This window comes from Ranitomeya variabilis, chromosome 8 (assembly GCF_051348905.1).
Source record: "Ranitomeya variabilis isolate aRanVar5 chromosome 8, aRanVar5.hap1, whole genome shotgun sequence".
In the NCBI taxonomy this organism is placed as follows: domain Eukaryota; kingdom Metazoa; phylum Chordata; class Amphibia; order Anura; family Dendrobatidae; genus Ranitomeya; species Ranitomeya variabilis.
Genome location: NC_135239.1, coordinates 163,924,861 through 163,942,168, shown reverse-complemented (window position 1 = coordinate 163,942,168; position 17,308 = coordinate 163,924,861). Strand labels below are relative to the sequence as shown.

Genomic DNA, 17,308 nt, shown 5'->3' with positions numbered 1-17,308 from the left:
AGACCACCTGGTTGGAAAATTCCACACCAAAAGGAAATTACAGATGCAGCAATTGCACAATTTGTACTGACGCCATGATAGAGTCGGGCCAGATGAGGCGTCAGTCACAGTGCGAAACGGCAGTTGCCTTTTAATGTTGCCTGCATGCATGACCCATCTACCGCTGCATACAAATAAAGTATACGTGCATTTTACTTCCAGGGTGACTGACACTCTACACCTAAGGCCGGGGACACACTTAACGTATAAAAAAACGGTCCGAGAATCTCACAAATGTTTCAAAAACAGTGATCCGTTTGCAGTGCGAGGATGCGATTTCCTCGCATCAACTGATCCGTGTGACATCCGTGTGACATCCGTATGGCATCCGTATGCCGAGATTTTCTCACAAGCTTGCAAAACCGACATCTAATGGATTTATGTGCTCAAATGTTCGGGAAAACATATATACAGTATATATATATATATATATATATATATATATATATATATGTCATTGAGACACATATATATATATTCTGTATTTATATTTCATTCAGCGCGATCTCTGTGAAAAGCCGGTAATTCAATTGCCGGCTTTGCATTTCTCCTTCACAAACCCGACAGGATATGAGACATGGTTTACATACAGTAAACCATCTCATATCCCTTTTTTTTTTGCATATTCCACACTACTAATGTTAGTAGTGTGTATGTGCAAAATTTGGCCGCTGTAGCTGCTAAAATAAAGGGTTAAATGGCGGAAAAAATTGGCGTGGGCTCCCGCGCAATTTTCTCCGCCAGAATGGTAAAGCCAGTGACTGAGGGCAGATATTAATAGCCAGGAGAGGGTCCATGGTTATTGGCCCCCCCGTGGCTAAAAACATCTGCCCTCAGCCACCCCAGAAAAGGCACATGGAAGATGCGCCTATTCTGGCACTTGGCCACTCGCGGTGATGCGCCCCCTGGTGGATGTCCTCATATGACCTGGAGCGTGGGAAAAAGTTCCCAGGCTGCAGTTCATGAGAACATCCAGCAGGGGCGCATCACCGCGACTGAATGTAAGTATAGATCACTGCTTTCCTTTCAGCACCCGGGGATTACAGGTACGAGCGAGTGGTTTATCGCAGCTCGTGCCTGTAATATTAGTTAACCCCTCCAGATGGATTACCTCGTGGGACGTGATAGGACATCAGAGAAGGTATGTATATTGTGTGTTTATTGTTTTGCCAAGCGAGGGTCTGAAAATGGATTGAGAGAGCAATAAATTATTAAAACAACCGCTGTGTTTATTGCATTAAAATACTTTTAAATCATGTGTGTGTGTGTTTTTTAACCCTTTCAAACAATTGGATTAATAATGGATAGGTGACATAATTGACGCCTCTCCATTATTAATCTGGCTTAATGTCACCTTACAATAGCAAGGTGGCATTAACCCTTCATTACCCCATATCCCACCGCTACAGGGAGTGGGAAGAGAGTGGCCAAGTGCCAGAATAGGCGCATCTTCCAGATGTGCCTTTTCTGGGGTGGCTGGGGGCAGATGTTTTTAGCCACGGGGGGGGCCAATAACCATGGACCCTCTCCTGGCTATTAATATCTGCCCTCAGTCACTGGCTTTACCATTCTGGCGGAGAAAATTGCGCGGGAGCCCACGCCAATTTTTTCCGCCATTTAACCCTTTATTTTAGCAGCTACAGCGGCCAAATTTTGCACATACACACTACTAACATTAGTAGTGTGGAATATGCAAAAAAAAGGGGGATATGAGATGGTTTACTGTATGTAAACCATGTCTCATATCCTGTCGGGTTTGTGAAGGAGAAATGCAAAGCCGGCAATTGAATTACCGGCTTTTCTATAGAACACCGCTGCGTATTTCTCGCAATGCACACGCATGGTCCGTGTGTAATCCGATTTTTTCTCGCACCCATAGACTTGCATTGGCGAGTCTCGGCCGAGATACGCTGACAATCGCAGCCTGCTGCGAGTTCCCTCGGATCCGAAATACGGTGGAGAAAATATCGGATGATGGGAGCTGAACCATAGATTAACATTGGGCCGAGTGCTATGCGATTTTTTATCGCATAGCACTCGTCCGTATTACGGTCTAGTGTAACCCCGGCCTTAAAGAGTGTCCAGCACCGCCCTTATGGTCGTATATCCTGGGAGATCCATTATATACATGACCCAGCTGCTCTCCTAATGCAGCCAAGTGCTTCCTAGCACCGGCCAGTTTCTTTTTACTTTTTTCCTCATAGTAATAATACAGTAACATTACATCCATAGAGAAGTAAAGTCATGCAGCTATGTCATCCTATGGCTCCTGCAGGGTATAATATCACAGTGGACAAAATGCCACCGAGTATAAAAACCACTGGAGAATGTGGACATTTTATATACTCTTATATGTAGATGAAATGTCACTGTGGCCTCTACACAACATAGTGCTGTGGGATGGAGGCGGTGGGGTCACAATGTGAAATATAAGGATTTGTTCCTATTTTCATTTATGTGCATCACTGCAGATTTGTACCCAGCAGCCAAAACATAAAAAACATCTGTCTAATATTTTTGGTACTTTGGAGTCTCCGATTGTTATTTTAATATGTCTTTCTTCATATATTATTTTAATGAGATCATGCCCAGCAATTTTGGATACTGAATAAATAAAACTGTATTTGTTTATTAATCTTTGTATTTGATGCTGCATCAGTTCTTGTTTTTTTTTCTAGGTATTCACAGTTTTTGAATAGTTAGATACAAAACATTTAGGGTTTTTCAGTAGGATATAAAAAAAATGATAAGTATGTTACTATGAAAAACTAAACTTTTCTTATACAAGGTCATCTGATTATGTCAAACTTAGTCCTGCAGCAGCTGATGACATCATCGCTTACACACTGGCTGATGATGTCACAATGGAGATGATGTCACAATACTAGGTGACTGTTAGGTTAAGGATTCCGATGTCACTTTTCTTACTTTACCTTCAACTGTTGGAGAGTGAAGACAACTTTTGCGCACTTAGCAAATTCGTTATTATTGATATTAATTTATCATGGAACGAAAAAGGAAGTGTAGTGAAAATGATAAGAGGAGTGCTAAAAAGAGATGCACGGAAGAGAGTTTTTCTCAGAGAGGAGAGACTTCTCCGGACATTGTACAGGACGTACCTGTTGAGAAGACAGATGATCCCTGTACAACATCTTCCGGACATCCACCAGAGATAAAGACCCTTAAAAAGGGGAAAAAAAGAGGGAACACATCTCCTGAGAATGGAGATGAAACCCCAAATAAGAAGGACGTACCTGTTGAGAAGACAGATGATCCCTGTACAACATCTTCTGGACATCCACCAGAGATAAAGACCCTTAAAAAGGGGAAAAAAAGAGGGAACACATCTCCTGAGAATGGAGATGAAACCCCAAATAAGAAGGACGTACCTGTTGAGAAGACAGATGATCCCTGTACAACATCTTGTGGACATCCACCAGAGATAAAGACCCTTAAAAAGGGGAAAAAAAGAGGGAACACATCTCCTGAGAATAGAGATGAAACCCCAAATAAGAAGGACGTACCTGTTGAGAAGACAGATGATCCCTGTACAACATCTTCTGGACATCCACTAGAGAGAAAGACCCTTAAAAAGGGGAAAAAAAGAGGGAACACATCTCCTGAGAAGGGAGATGAAACCCCAAATAAGAGAGGAAGAATGGTGGAATCTGAGAGTGGAAAGAATGTTACCTCTGAAATAAGGTTTAGCGGATCAGCTAAAACCAGGAGCTCTCACATCCATCATGAGAGAGTTGAAAATCAAAGTTGTACAGAACAACTTAAGAGAAAGAGGACATCTGACACTGAGACCACCACAAAGAGAAGATGTGAGAGTGACAACTCCATCGATCAAGCTCCAGAAGGTAAAGTTTGCAGTCATTTAGTCACAGGCCACATCCTTTTTTCATATATAGTGTTCATTTATTTTACAAAATGTAACCTAATGACATAATCTTATCCCGTCCATCTTACCGTGTACATCAGAACTCTCCATCTTCTGTACTTGGGGCTCTCCAGCCAGAACATGGTGGTAACCAGGTTTATCATGGTTCAAAGTTCATGATAGATTTAAAAAAAATGCCAATTTATTGGAGCACTATATGCAACTGTAAGATTAATTGTTATTATTTCTGTTTTCCTTTCTAGGTGTAATCGGTGCTCAGACCACCAGCCCTTCAGAGCAAGTGACTGCCTGTCTTTCCCTGGAGAGTTTCATCTTTACCAGGAAGCTTGGAGAAGGCAGTTTTGGCAAGGTGATGCTGGCGACACATCAACCCAGCGGACTTCAGCTTGCAGTCAAGATGGTCAAGAAGAGGAAATTGTTGGAGAACGCTAAAGACACCCTCCACTTAGAAAGAGAGGTCCTGGAAATCACTGAAGACAGCAGATTCTTCACACACGCCTATGGCACCTTCCAGACAGTGGTAAGAGACTCCTCACCTTCTAGAAATTCTCTCCTTTCTCCCCATCATGTCCATTTGCTTCCATTAGATTGCTAATTCAATCTTTAGAGTATAGCTAGGAGAGTCTCCCAATGAATAAAACTTAACTTTTAATCACTAAAATTAAAATGGACAAAAACATGACACAAGAAAAATAATGGTGAATCCAGGCGGTGACACAGACAGTGACATTAGTTGATAGGTACCCGACCACTGTGGGTTTCCTTTATGCAGACGGACACCTAATCTTAAGCAAAATATTAGGCATTATTCTTGTCTTTTGTCCCACTGGCTTCTATTAATTATAAACTCCCCTGATGAATCCCCAGGACTGGGTGGAAACGCGTAGGCAGACTCCGTATTATACTTCATCCTTGGTGGTGGATTGTCCACAGCAGGGTTCACTTGGGGCCTATCCTTGTTAGGACAGGAGTACTACAAGGGACACGACAGGGAGTTAGGGGAACAAATACCTTGTACCCTCTACCCTTCCCCTCTCCGTGCATCAATTGTTCCTGAGAAAACCTAATATTGGAACTTACTGTGGATCCATGTCCGTTCTTATTGGTGAAGCCAAAGCATTTTTTTAATAGAGCACTGGTTTGCACGAGCACTTTATTCATGTGTTTTTTCTTGTGTCATGTTTTTGTCCATTTTAATTTTAGTGATTAAAAGTTAAGTTTTATTCATTGGGAGACTCTCCTAGCTATACTCTTCTGTTATCCCTGAGGGTACTGAATAGTGTGGTAACAGCACATTTTCGCTGATTGTGCCAAAGTCAATCTTTGCCTGTGCAAATGAATAGCCCTGCTGCATGCTCTGTGTGCCTGTATGCCCTGGGCGCCATTACTCTTGGCTATCATTAGAGGATTTTGACTTAGTTTTCCCCCTGGACACCTCTCCAGTGTGTGCAGACAAGGAGACATGTCTTCTGAACTTACACTATAGGTCCCAGAACCATAGTAAATGTTATCAGGACGGATAAAATCTGCATTATTTACCATCATCTTCCCTCCTCTCGCACAGGACTATGCATTTTATGCCATGGAATATCTGAGTGGTGGAACGTTGACTGCATTTATCAAATCCAGAGCCCCCCTGGATGTCAGCACGACCAGGTAAGAGAACAGCCGCTCTGTGATATCTGTGGCCGCTGTCTCCCCTCATAGTTATTAGTGGTTCAGTAGAACAATTAATGCTGATAGGATTTTTTTTCTTCCTTATTAGGTTCCTTGCAGCAGAAATCTTGAGTGGAATACAGTTTCTCCACAGTCGGGGGATTATTCACCGGTAATAAGTCATTTTTTCTTTTATACATAGGGAACGATTTGCTATGGGAAATTGTTAAATGTGCCAGAATTGTGGTGTTATTTGTGCCAAAATCTGGTGAACAGGACGTGTACCACATTTATGAAGTGTTTTAGACACTTTTTGAGGCTCACTTGAAAAGGGGAAAAGGCTTTTATGGAAATGAATGGGAATAGTTTGATAGCAATCCATGTGGCTTACAATGTCACAACGTGCAACTAAACTGTAACCAGATTTTTGTGAAAATTATTGGCTCTAAGTAATGAAAACAATAGTAGTGTAACATCAGACAAAAGTCTCTGAAGATGCTCCTAATTTGTCGATCAGCCACTGTGATGAATTTGGCGCATATTCAGACGGCCTGGTATATGTCTACACAAGATAGGATTAGTGAATCTGCCCCCAGTGTTTAGTGAGTGGTCCTGTGAAGCCCCCACAGTAACCCAAGCACTACAGCTCATCTATGTCTGATTCACAGAACTATTTTTCTTTCTTTTTTAAAGGGATTTAAAACCAGACAACATTCTTCTGGACGGCGATGGACACGCTAAGATTGCTGATTTCGGCCTTGCTGCTATGAATGTATTTGGCTCTCGGACGATCAGAGGCTTTCAAGGCACTCCTGGCTATTTGGCTCCTGAGGTGACTATGTGACTACTAATATCTCATATTTTATTATCCATCTGCAATTGTCCCTTAATGTGGAGCTTGTGGAACCACAGATCTATCACTACGGCGGCCCACATTTACTAACGCTATCTAATAGAAGGACTGTGTGAGGGCCCCCATACATATTAAAGTCAGCTGACCCAGCCAATATCAGAAGGATCAGCCTATGGCAGCACGGTGGCTCAGTGGTTAGCACTGCAGCCTTGCAGTGCTGGGGGGTCCTGGGTTCAAATCCCACAAAGGACAACATCTGCGAGTTTGTATGTTCTCCCCGTGTTTGCGTGGGTTTCCTCCCACACTCCAAAAACATACTGATAGGGAATTTAGATTGTGAGCGTCATTGGGGACAGTGATGATAATGTATGTAATGCACTGCGGAATATTATAGCGCTGGATGATAAATAAATAAACAGTCTAAAGTGTACTGGGGCTTCTCGACTTGAGAGGTAGCTATCAACCAAATGATCTTTCGGCTGACATGTCATTTGTATGATGGCTTAGGTGAGGAAAAACACTGCCAGTAAACATGGACCACGGTTGTTTTCTTTCTCGCAGGATGGACAATGTACAAACCTACTCTTCTAATCTTATGTTTCCACAGATGATTCGTGGACGGCCCTATAATTACACGGTTGACCTGTTCGCTTTTGGGGCCATAGTATGGGAAATGACCGAAGTATATTTCGCGTTTTACTCTGTTCCGAACATCATGAATTCTCACCTCAGGGATGTCATAAAGAGAGTGAGTAAATAGACACTTTATACCTGGACATTGGAAGCATAGACCAGTCATGAGTTGTGATAATACACTGTACATTTCATCACCTCTGTGTTGGGTATTTCAGCTTTATCCAATAGAAAGAATTGGGACAATGCTGGAACCCCGGGACAGCCTCTCCTATATTCCTATATGTACAGCGTTCTTATCTACTGGCCAATATATACAATAAAGAGGCAGCGGCGCACACTAAAACCTCTTCACACAGCTAATCATCAGGATTATTGGGTATCGGCCCCTGACTGATCGACTACTGATGGCCTATCCTGTTCTATCCTATCCTATCCTGTTCTATCCTAAAACTTTACTGCACTATCCTATCCTGTACTATCCTATCCTGTACTATCCTATCCTGCACTATCCTATCCTGTACTATCATGTCCTGTACTATCCTATCCTGTACTATCATGTCCTGTACTATCCTATCCTGTACTATCCTATCCTGTACTATCCTGTCCTGTACTATCATGTCCTGTACAATCCTATCCTGTACTATCCTATCCTGTACTATCCTATCCTGTACTATCCTATCCTGTACTATCCTGTCCTATACTATCCTATTCTATCCTGTACTATCCTGTCCTGTATTATCATATCCTATACTATTCTATCCTTTCCTGTACTATCCTATCCAGTACTATCATGTCCTGCACTATCCTATCCTGTGCTATCCTATCCTGTACTATCCTATCCTATCTTGTACTATCCTATCCTGTACTATCCTATCCTATCTTGTACCATCCTATCCTTTCCTATCTTGCCCTATACTATCCAATCCTATCCTCTACTATACTATCCTATCCTGTACTATCCTGTCCTGTACTTTCCTATTCTATCCTGTACTATCCTGTCCTGTATTATCATATCCTATACTATTCTATCCTTTCCTGTACTATCCTATCCCGTACTATCATATCCTGTACTATCCTATCCTGTACTATCCTATCCTGTACTATCCTGTCCTGTACTATCATGTCCTGTACTATCCTATCCTGTACTATCCTATCCTGTACTATCCTGTCCTGTACTATCCTATCCTGTACTATCCTATCCTGTACTATCCTGTCCTGTACTATCCTGTCCTGTACTATCCTATCCTGTACTATCCTATCCAGTACTATCATGTCCTGCACTATCCTATCCTGTGCTATCCTATCCTGTACTATCCTATCCTATCTTGTACTATCCTATCCTGTACTATCCTAACCTATCTTGTACCATCCTATCCTGCCCTATACTATCCAATCCTATCCTCTACTATACTATCCTATCCTGTACTATCCTGTCCTGTACTTTTCTATTCTATCCTGTACTATCCTGTCCTGTATTATCATATCCTATACTATTCTATCCTTTCCTGTACTATCCTATCCCGTACTATCATATCCTGTACTATCCTATCCTCTACTATCCTATCCTGTACTATCCTATCCTGTACTATCCTGTCCTGTACTATCCTATTCTATCCTGTACTATCCTGTCCTGTATTATCATATTCTATACTATTCTATCCTTTCCTGTACTATCCTATCCCATACTATCCTATCCTGTACTATCCTATCCTGTACTATCCTTTCCTGTACTATCCTGTCCTGTACTATCATGTCCTGTACTATCCTATCCTGTACTATCCTGTACTATCCTATCCTGTACTATCCTGTCCTGTACTATCCTATCCTGTACTATCCTATCCTGTACTATCCTATCCTGTACTATCCTGTCCTGTACTATCCTATCCTGTACTATCCTATCCAGTACTATCATGTCCTGCACTATCCTATCCTGTGCTATCCTATCCTATCTTGTACTATCCTATCCTGTACTATCCTATCCTATCTTGTACCATCCTATCCTTTCCTATCCTGCCCTATACTATCCAATCCTATCCTCTACTATACTATCCTATCCTGTACTATCCTGTCCTGTACTTTCCTATTCTATCCTGTACTATCCTGTCCTGTATTATCATATCCTATACTATTCTATCCTTTCCTGTACTATCCTATCCCGTACTATCATATCCTGTACTATCCTATCCTCTACTATCCTATCCTGTACTATCCTGTCCTGTACTATCCTATTCTATCCTGTACTATCCTGTCCTGTATTATCATATCCTATACTATTCTATCCTTTCCTGTACTATCCTATCCTATACTATTCTATCCCATCCTGTACTATCCTATCCTATCTTGTACTATCTTATCCTGTACTATCCTATCTTGTACTATCCTATCCTTTCCTATCCTGCCCTATACTATCCAATCCTATCCTCTACTATACTATCCGATCCTGTACTATCCTATTCTATCCTGTACTATCCTATTCTGTCCTGTATTATCATATCCTATACTATTCTATCCTTTCCTGTACTATCCTATCCGGTATTATCCTATCCTATCCTGTCCTGTATTATCCTATCCTGTCTGGTACTATCCTGTCCTATCGTATTTGTTTCTAGCAATGGTTGTTTTAATAAATTCATCTTTCTATAAGAAAATGAGAAAATAATTCTGTAACTGCTGTTTTTCTGAGATTATTTATATTATTACTTGTGATATAATAATGGTTCTTATATATTTGCAGCTCTTATGTAAATCACCAAAGAAAAGGCAGGATGCTTGCAGCAATTTGAAAGGACATCCATTCTTCTTGCCCATAAACTGGGCGGAATTAGAAGCAGGAAGGTCCCGTCCACCATTTACAATGACACCTGTAAGTGCACAGCGTTATTTTATTATAATGTCACCACCTCGTTTGTGTAATGTGATAATATGTGTAAGAAATCCTCAAATAATGAGTAACATAGTGTAGGCCAGAATGTGTTTATCCTCCCCTGCTGGTAATTGGGTGGAATTACAGTATGGTGCAGGATGGACAGACATTTACATATTTCTCAAAAGTGTAATTATTGTCCCCAGTTCTTCAGAAGGTGACTTAGTGAATCCCTTGGATCCGTTAGGCTGTGTTCACGCTGTGTTTTTTTCTTGTGAAAGAGCTATAATGCTCTCGCCATTTTGGGGGGAAAACCACAACAAAAATATGCATTTTTGTTGATACTGCGGCAAAAGAACCCAATGTGGTTGCAACGTGTGAACACAGCATTATGGTGCAGTTGTAGCAGATGTGGATACCGCAGATTGCCAGGCAGCACCAGTAGTTGACTTGTTCTCAAGCTGCAGGTAACGATGCATCATGGCGATTAGCGGTAATCTGCACATGGTTACCACGGCTCATCCACAATCTGTACAGGTGCCCTCAGGAGGGGACGGATATAATTAAATACATAATGGATTATCCAAACGGATTTGTCTTTTTTCTGTAGATTGCAGTTTTGGAAACCAGCAAACAAATTGACTTGCATGAAGTGATGTCTGGCACTGAAGCTCAGAAACCACCTATAACCCCCGAGGACCAGCGGCTGTTCTATGGCTTCTCCTACATCAGCAACAGGTGGAAGAGCATTGAAAGCCGCAGAAATAATGGCAATGGAAATATAACGTAGTCCCCTCCCCCCAATACCTGACTACTGGGTCAGGGAGGCGTGGACCTGGGTGTGGTCTGAAGAAACAGGCGGGGTCTGTTGGAATCCCACCCCGAGTTCTTCCATCTACTCTGTTACATATCAGAGACCATAGTGTCCTGCGTTCTCTATTGCTGCCCCATAACTCACCTGGCTGGCATGCTGCTTGGAGATGTAGGACCGTCAGACTACAGGACGGCACGGTGGCGCAGTGATTAGCACTGTTCGCGAGCAGCGCGGTGCTCTTGGGTGTAAATCTGGGACACCATCTGCACAGAGTTTGTATGTTCTCCCCATGTCTGTGTGGGTTTTCCCCGGGTACTCCGGTTTCCTCCCACAATCAAAACATACTGATAGGAGAAAAAAATACAATTATTAATTATTGAACATCAACATCCTGTATCTCGTGTATTTATTACCAGTATGTGAGATATAGAAATGTGGTAACACTGCACACTGTCATGACTTTCATATACTATTAATTATCCTCTACATTACACATCTGTAAGAATTAAGTGATGTCCACAGGAACATTAACCATACATCTACTGTATAAGGCTGGGTTCACATTGCGTTAGTGCAGTCCGTTCAGCGCATACGCTAAACGGACTGCGCTAATGCAAGTGCCGACTTTGGCACAGCGCTAGCGCAGATGGAGCATCTGCTAGCTCCATCTGCGCTAGCAGTGACGGACCCGGAAACACTGCAGCCCGCGTCTCGGGTCCGTCACTCAATGACGGCACATCGCCTAGCGCACGCCCATTGTGGGGGTGCGCTAGTGATGCGTCCGACATTGCTTTCAATGGGGGCGTTAATGGACTACGTTACACCGCGTTATGCTGTGGTGTAACGTAGTCCGTTTAACGTACAGCCATAACGCAATGTGAACCTAGCCTTATATAACCAGAGATGTGTCCTTCTGTTCGAAGCCTCTACGCCTGCGCAGTGCACATGCATACTGCACTATGGCGCCATTTTATTGAAGAGTGTGTAAAAAATGAGGCTAAAGTAAGATTTTAGAGGTACATTTTTTTTTTTTTTCATTCCAGTTTGCATTAATTCCTGTGTAGCACCTGAAGGGTTAAAAATTGTTCCTGACAACAGTTTTGAAGTATTTGAGGGGTGCAATTTTTAAAATGACCTCACTTTTGGGGAATTTCCAATATATAGGTCCCTCAAAAGTCCATTAAAATCTGAATAGGTCACTAAAGAGACAGGTTTTGTAAGTCTGTTGAAAAAATTAGAAATTGCTGATAAACTTTTAATTCCTCTAATATCCTAAGGAAAAACAAATTGTTTCATTAGTGATGCAGATGTAAAGTAGACATATGGGAAATTGTTATTATTACCGTAATTATTTTGTGTGATATAACCATCTGATTTAAGGGCAAACAAAGTTTAAAATTTGAAAATTGTTAAATTTTCAAATTTTTTTGTTAATATTTCAATATTTTTTTAAATATGCGCAAATCATACCAACCAAAATTTACCACTAACATGAATTACAAAATGTCATGAAAAACACTCTCAGAATCAGTGTTATAGGTTGAAGCATTCCAGAGTTACAACCACATAAACTGACACTGGTCAGATATCTAAAATTTGGCTTGCTATTTAAGGTTAAAATTGTCTCCATCACTAAGGCCGGCCTCACACTAGCGAGTTTTACGGACGTATGAGCGCATAAACTACATCCGTAAAATTCGCATTACACACGGCCCAATGAATCTCTATGGCGCGCAGCTCCTATCTGCCGTATATTACGCATCCGTAATATACGGTCTTGTACGGCCGCAGAAAATCGCAGCATGCTGCGTTTGTCACAGTATTGCGCAAAAAAATCGCCAATGAAAGTCTATGGGGGCGAGAAAAATACGGATTCCACACTGACCAGCAGTGTGACTTGCGAGAAATACGCAGCGGTGTTAGTGAAACGCCGGTGATTCAATTGCCGGCTTTTCATTTCTCCTTCCCAAACCCGACAGGATATGAGACATGGTTTACATACAGTAAACCATCTCATATCCCCTTTTTTTTTTGCATATTCCACACTACTAATGTTAGTAGTGTGTATGTGCAAAATTTGGGTGCTGTAGCTGCTAAAATAAAGGGTTAAATGGCGGAAAAAATTGGCATGGGCTCCCGCACAATTTTCTCCGCCAGAGTGGTAAAGCCAGTGACTGAGGGCAGATATTAATAGCCAGGAGAGGGTCCATGGTTATTGGCCCCCCCCTGGCTACAAACATCTGCCCCCAGCCACCCCAGAAAAGGCACATCTGGAAGATGCGCCTATTCTGGCACTTGGCCACTCTCTTCCCACTCCCGTGTAGCGGTGGGATATGGGGTAATGAAGGGTTAATGCCACCTTGCTATTGTAAGGTGACATTAAGCCAGATTAATAATGGAGAGGCGTCAATTATGACACCTATCCATTATTAATCCAATTGTATGAAAGGGTTAAAAAACACACACACATATTATTAAAAATTATTTTAATGAAATAAACACACAGGTTGTTTTAATATTTTATTGCTCTCTCAATCCACCTGAAGACCCTCGCTTGGCAAAATAATAAACCAACAATATACATACCTTCTGATGAACTGTCACGTCCCACGAAGTAAATCCATCTGAAGGGGTTAAACCAATTTACAGGCAGGAGCTGTGCTAAAGCACTCGCTCGTACCTGTAAACCCCGGGTGCTGAAAGGAAAGCTAGGTGATCTGTACTTACATTGAGTCGCGGTGAGGCGCCCTCTGCTGGATGTTCTCATGAACTGCAGCCTTGGAAAAGTTCCCACGCTCGAGTTCATGTGAGTTCATCCTGCAGAGGGCGCCTCACCGTGACTCAATGTAAGTACAGATCACCCAGCTTTCCTTTCAGCACCCGGGGTTTACAGGTACGAGCGAGTGCTTTAGCACAGCTCCTGCCTGTAAATTGATTTAACCCCTTCAGATGGATTTACTTCGTGGGACGTGACAGTTCATCAGAAGGTATGTATATTGTTGGTTTATTATTTTGCCAAGCGAGGGTCTTCAGGTGGATTGAGAGAGCAATAAAATATTAAAACAACCTGTGTGTTTATTTCATTAAAATAATTTTTAATAATGTGTGTGTGTTTTTTAACCCTTTCATACAATTGGATTAATAATGGATAGGTGTCATAATTGACACCTCTCCATAATTAATCTGGCTTAATGTCACCTTACAATAGCAAGGTGGCATTAACCCTTCATTACCCCATATCCCACCACTACACGGGAGTGGGAAGAGAGTGGCCAAGTGCCAGAATAGGCGCATCTTCCAGATGTGCCTTTTCTGGGGTGGCTGGGGGCAGATGTTTGTAGCCAGGGGGGCCAATAACCATGGTTCCTCTCTAGGCTATTAATATCTGCCCTCAGTCACTGGCTTTACCACTCTGGCGGAGAAAATTGCGCGGGAGCCCACGCCAATTTTTTCCGCCATTTAACCCTTTATTTTAGCAGCTACAGCACCCAAATTTTGCACATACACACTACTAACATTAGTAGTGTGGAGTATGCAAAAAAAAAGGGATATGAGATGGTTTACTGTATGTAAACCATGTTTCATATCATGTCGGGTTTGTGAAGGAGAAATGAAAAGCCGGCAATTGAATTACCGGCTTTTCACATATACCACGCTGAATTAAATATAAATACAGAATATATATATATGTGTCTCAATGACATATATATATATATATATATATATATATATATACTGTATATATTTTTTAACGAACATTTGAGCACATAAATCCATTAGATGTCGGTTTTGCAAGCCTGCAAGAAAATCTAGCAGTACGGATGCCATACGGATTACATACGGAGGATGCCATGCGCAAAATACGCTGACACACCCTGCCTACGGATGACATGCGGATCACTATTTTTGGAACATTTCTGCGTATTACGGCCATAAAAAACGGACCGTATTTTTATACGCTGAGTGTGAGGCCGGCCTAAGGGGTTAATACTGCTATTATTTAGTTACTTACTGCAGGGTATTTTCTCATTGTTTTTATACTAGGATTTGCTTGTTAATTGCCACAGTATGAATGCGCACTTATACCAACAGGTGTGTCAACCCATTTTCCTGTTTTCAGTGTATTTCTCAATATCTGTATCATTCTGTAAATATAAACTGCAAAACAAAAGGAAAAGAACCAAACAACCAAAAAGTCCAAAATAGAAAATGTAAATACTTTCTTGGATAACAATATTAACAACAGTAATGGGAGCCAAAAGGACAATGTATATTAAAAGGTTTTTTGTAAGGCAGCACATCCATTAACAACACTAAATGGAAAGAGAGACAGTGACAAAATAAATAATTAAAAATATAAAAAATGAATATGAAAAATAGTGTCAGCAAAGGAATAGTGAAGATTGTATATCACATGTGTGTTACCATATAAATAGTGCAAACAAAAAACAATTATTTGTGTACCACAGAACACATAGTGCTATAAATTGTGAAAAAATCTCAGCAAAAATAAAATCATGTTGCTGGAAAAAATGATGATAAAATAATAATGAAGTATAGTGATACTAACAAAGAGAATCTAAGAGGTGAGAGAAAGGGGACACGATTACCATGGGAATAGTGTATAAAGTACTGATCAAAAAAAGATCAAAAAGTGCTTACAAGAGTAGTGCAGTCCCTTTTACGCTGCGATGGCGTGCCAACCCAACCCATGTTTCGGCTTGTTGCCTTCGTCAGGGGTCAATCCCCATTCTGCCCCATGTCTCCATTCTGCCCCCTGTGTCTCCATTCTGCCCTGTGTCTCCATTCTGCCCCCTGTGTCTCCATTCTGCCCCCTGTGTCTCCATTCTGCCCCGGGCTTGCCACTTTCAATAAAGATTAAAAAAAACACTTTCTCCTTACCTGGCTGCGCACCAGAAGAAGCCTTGCGCTGGGACCAGATGTGCAAAAGATGCGGGCCCCCTCCGCTCATCAAGCTTCATATGTTAGTCAGGGCAGTAATGCACAGTACCACTTCTCGTTTCTTATAAACTATGTATAATTCTCAGTACATGCTTTTATACTGTGTATATACACTGCACAGTACCACTTCTCCAGTCTTGTTGGCTGGAAGACATAGGACTTGGGGAGGGTCAGTATTGATGGGTTTATTATTTTCTATGAGTGCTTATCTTAACTTTGGAAGTTATTCCCTATCCATGGGGTGGGACTCACAGACATGTATACATGGTGCGCATACATGCACACATGCACAGACATGCACATATACACAGGGTATGCATAAAAACAAACATATACACAGGTAAATACAGATACAGGCATATGTACATATACAGTGGGTACAGAAACTACTGTATTTATGCCCCTTTAATTTTTTCACTCTTTGTTTCATTGCAGCCATTTGGTAAATTCAAAAAAGTTCATTTTTTTCTCATTAATGTACACTCTGCACCCCATCTTGACTGAAAAAAACAGAAATGTAGAACTTTTTGCTAATTTAATAAAAAAGAAAATCTGAAATATCACATGGTTATAAGTATTCAGACCATTTGCTCAAACACTCATATTTAAGTCACATGCTGTCCATTTCCTTGTGATCCTCCTTGAGATGGTTGTACTCCTTCATTGGAGTCCAGCTGTGTTTAATTAAACTGATAGGCCTTGATTTGAAAAGGCACACATCTGTCTATATAAGGCCTCACAGCTCACAGTGCATGTCAGACCAAATGAGAATCATGAGGTCAAAGGAACTGGCCAAGGAGCTCAGAGACAGAATAGTGGCACAGATCCTTGGCACAGATCTGGCCAAGGATACAAAAAAATGTCTGCAGTACTCAAGGTTCCTAAGAGCACAGTGGCCTCCATAATCCTTAAATGGAAGAAGTTTGGGACCACCAGAAGTCTCCCTAGACCTAGCCGTTCAGCCAAACTGAGCAATCGTGGGAGAAGAGCCTTGGTGAGAGCGATAAAGAAGAACCCCAAGATCACTGTGGCTGAGCTCCAGAGATGTATTAGGGAGATGGGAGAAAGGTCCACAAAGTCAACTATCACTGCAGCCTCCACCTGTCAGGTCTTTCTGGCAGAGTGGCCCGACGGAAGCCTCTTCTCAGTGCAAGACATATGAAAGCCCGCATAGAGTTTGCTAAAAAACACATGAAGGACTCCCAGACTATGAGAAATAAGATTCTCTGGTCTGATGAGACGAAGATAGACCTTTTTGGTGATAATTCTAAGTGGTATGTGTGGAGAAAACCTGCCACTGCTCATCACCTGCCCAATACAATCCCAACAGGGAAACACGGTGGTAGCAGCATCATGCTATGGGGGTGTTTTTCAGCTGCAGGGACAGGACAACTGGTTGTCATTGAAGGAAACATGAATGCGGCCAAGTACAGAGATATCCTGGATGAAAACCTCTTCCAGAGTGCTCTGTACCTCAGACTTTGCAGAAGGTTCACCTTGCAACAAGTCAATGACCCTAAGCACACAGCTAAAATAGCAAAGGAGTGGCTTCAGAACAACTCTGTGACGATTTTTGACTGG

General features: G+C 41.7%; 1 protein-coding gene across 1 annotated transcript; it reads left to right on the top strand.

Annotated features, from left to right (window-relative positions):
• Window positions 1–3,697: 3,697 nt before the first annotated feature.
• LOC143788834 (protein kinase C delta type-like) lies at window positions 3,698–11,113 on the top strand. The gene is made up of 8 exons (XM_077278745.1): window positions 3,698–3,902; window positions 4,186–4,463; window positions 5,508–5,599; window positions 5,709–5,771; window positions 6,293–6,431; window positions 7,060–7,200; window positions 9,823–9,951; window positions 10,562–11,113. The coding sequence occupies exons 1-8, from the start codon at window positions 3,698–3,700 to the stop codon at window positions 10,739–10,741; spliced, it is 1,227 nt and encodes a 408-aa protein (XP_077134860.1). The 3' UTR covers window positions 10,742–11,113.
• The last annotated feature ends 6,195 nt before the right edge of the window (window positions 11,114–17,308 follow it).

What these genes read in the sequence shown, in the direction of transcription:
- LOC143788834 (XM_077278745.1), top strand. Translation starts at nt 3,698, where the DNA reads ATGGTGGAATCTGAGAGTGGAAAGAATGTTACCTCTGAAATAAGGTTT. An exon ending in AGTCGGGGGATTATTCACCG is followed by an intron (nt 5,772 to 6,292) that starts GTAATAAGTCAT and finishes TCTTTTTTAAAG; the next exon opens with GGATTTAAAACCAGACAACA. An exon ending in TCAGGGATGTCATAAAGAGA is followed by an intron (nt 7,201 to 9,822) that starts GTGAGTAAATAG and finishes ATATATTTGCAG; the next exon opens with CTCTTATGTAAATCACCAAA.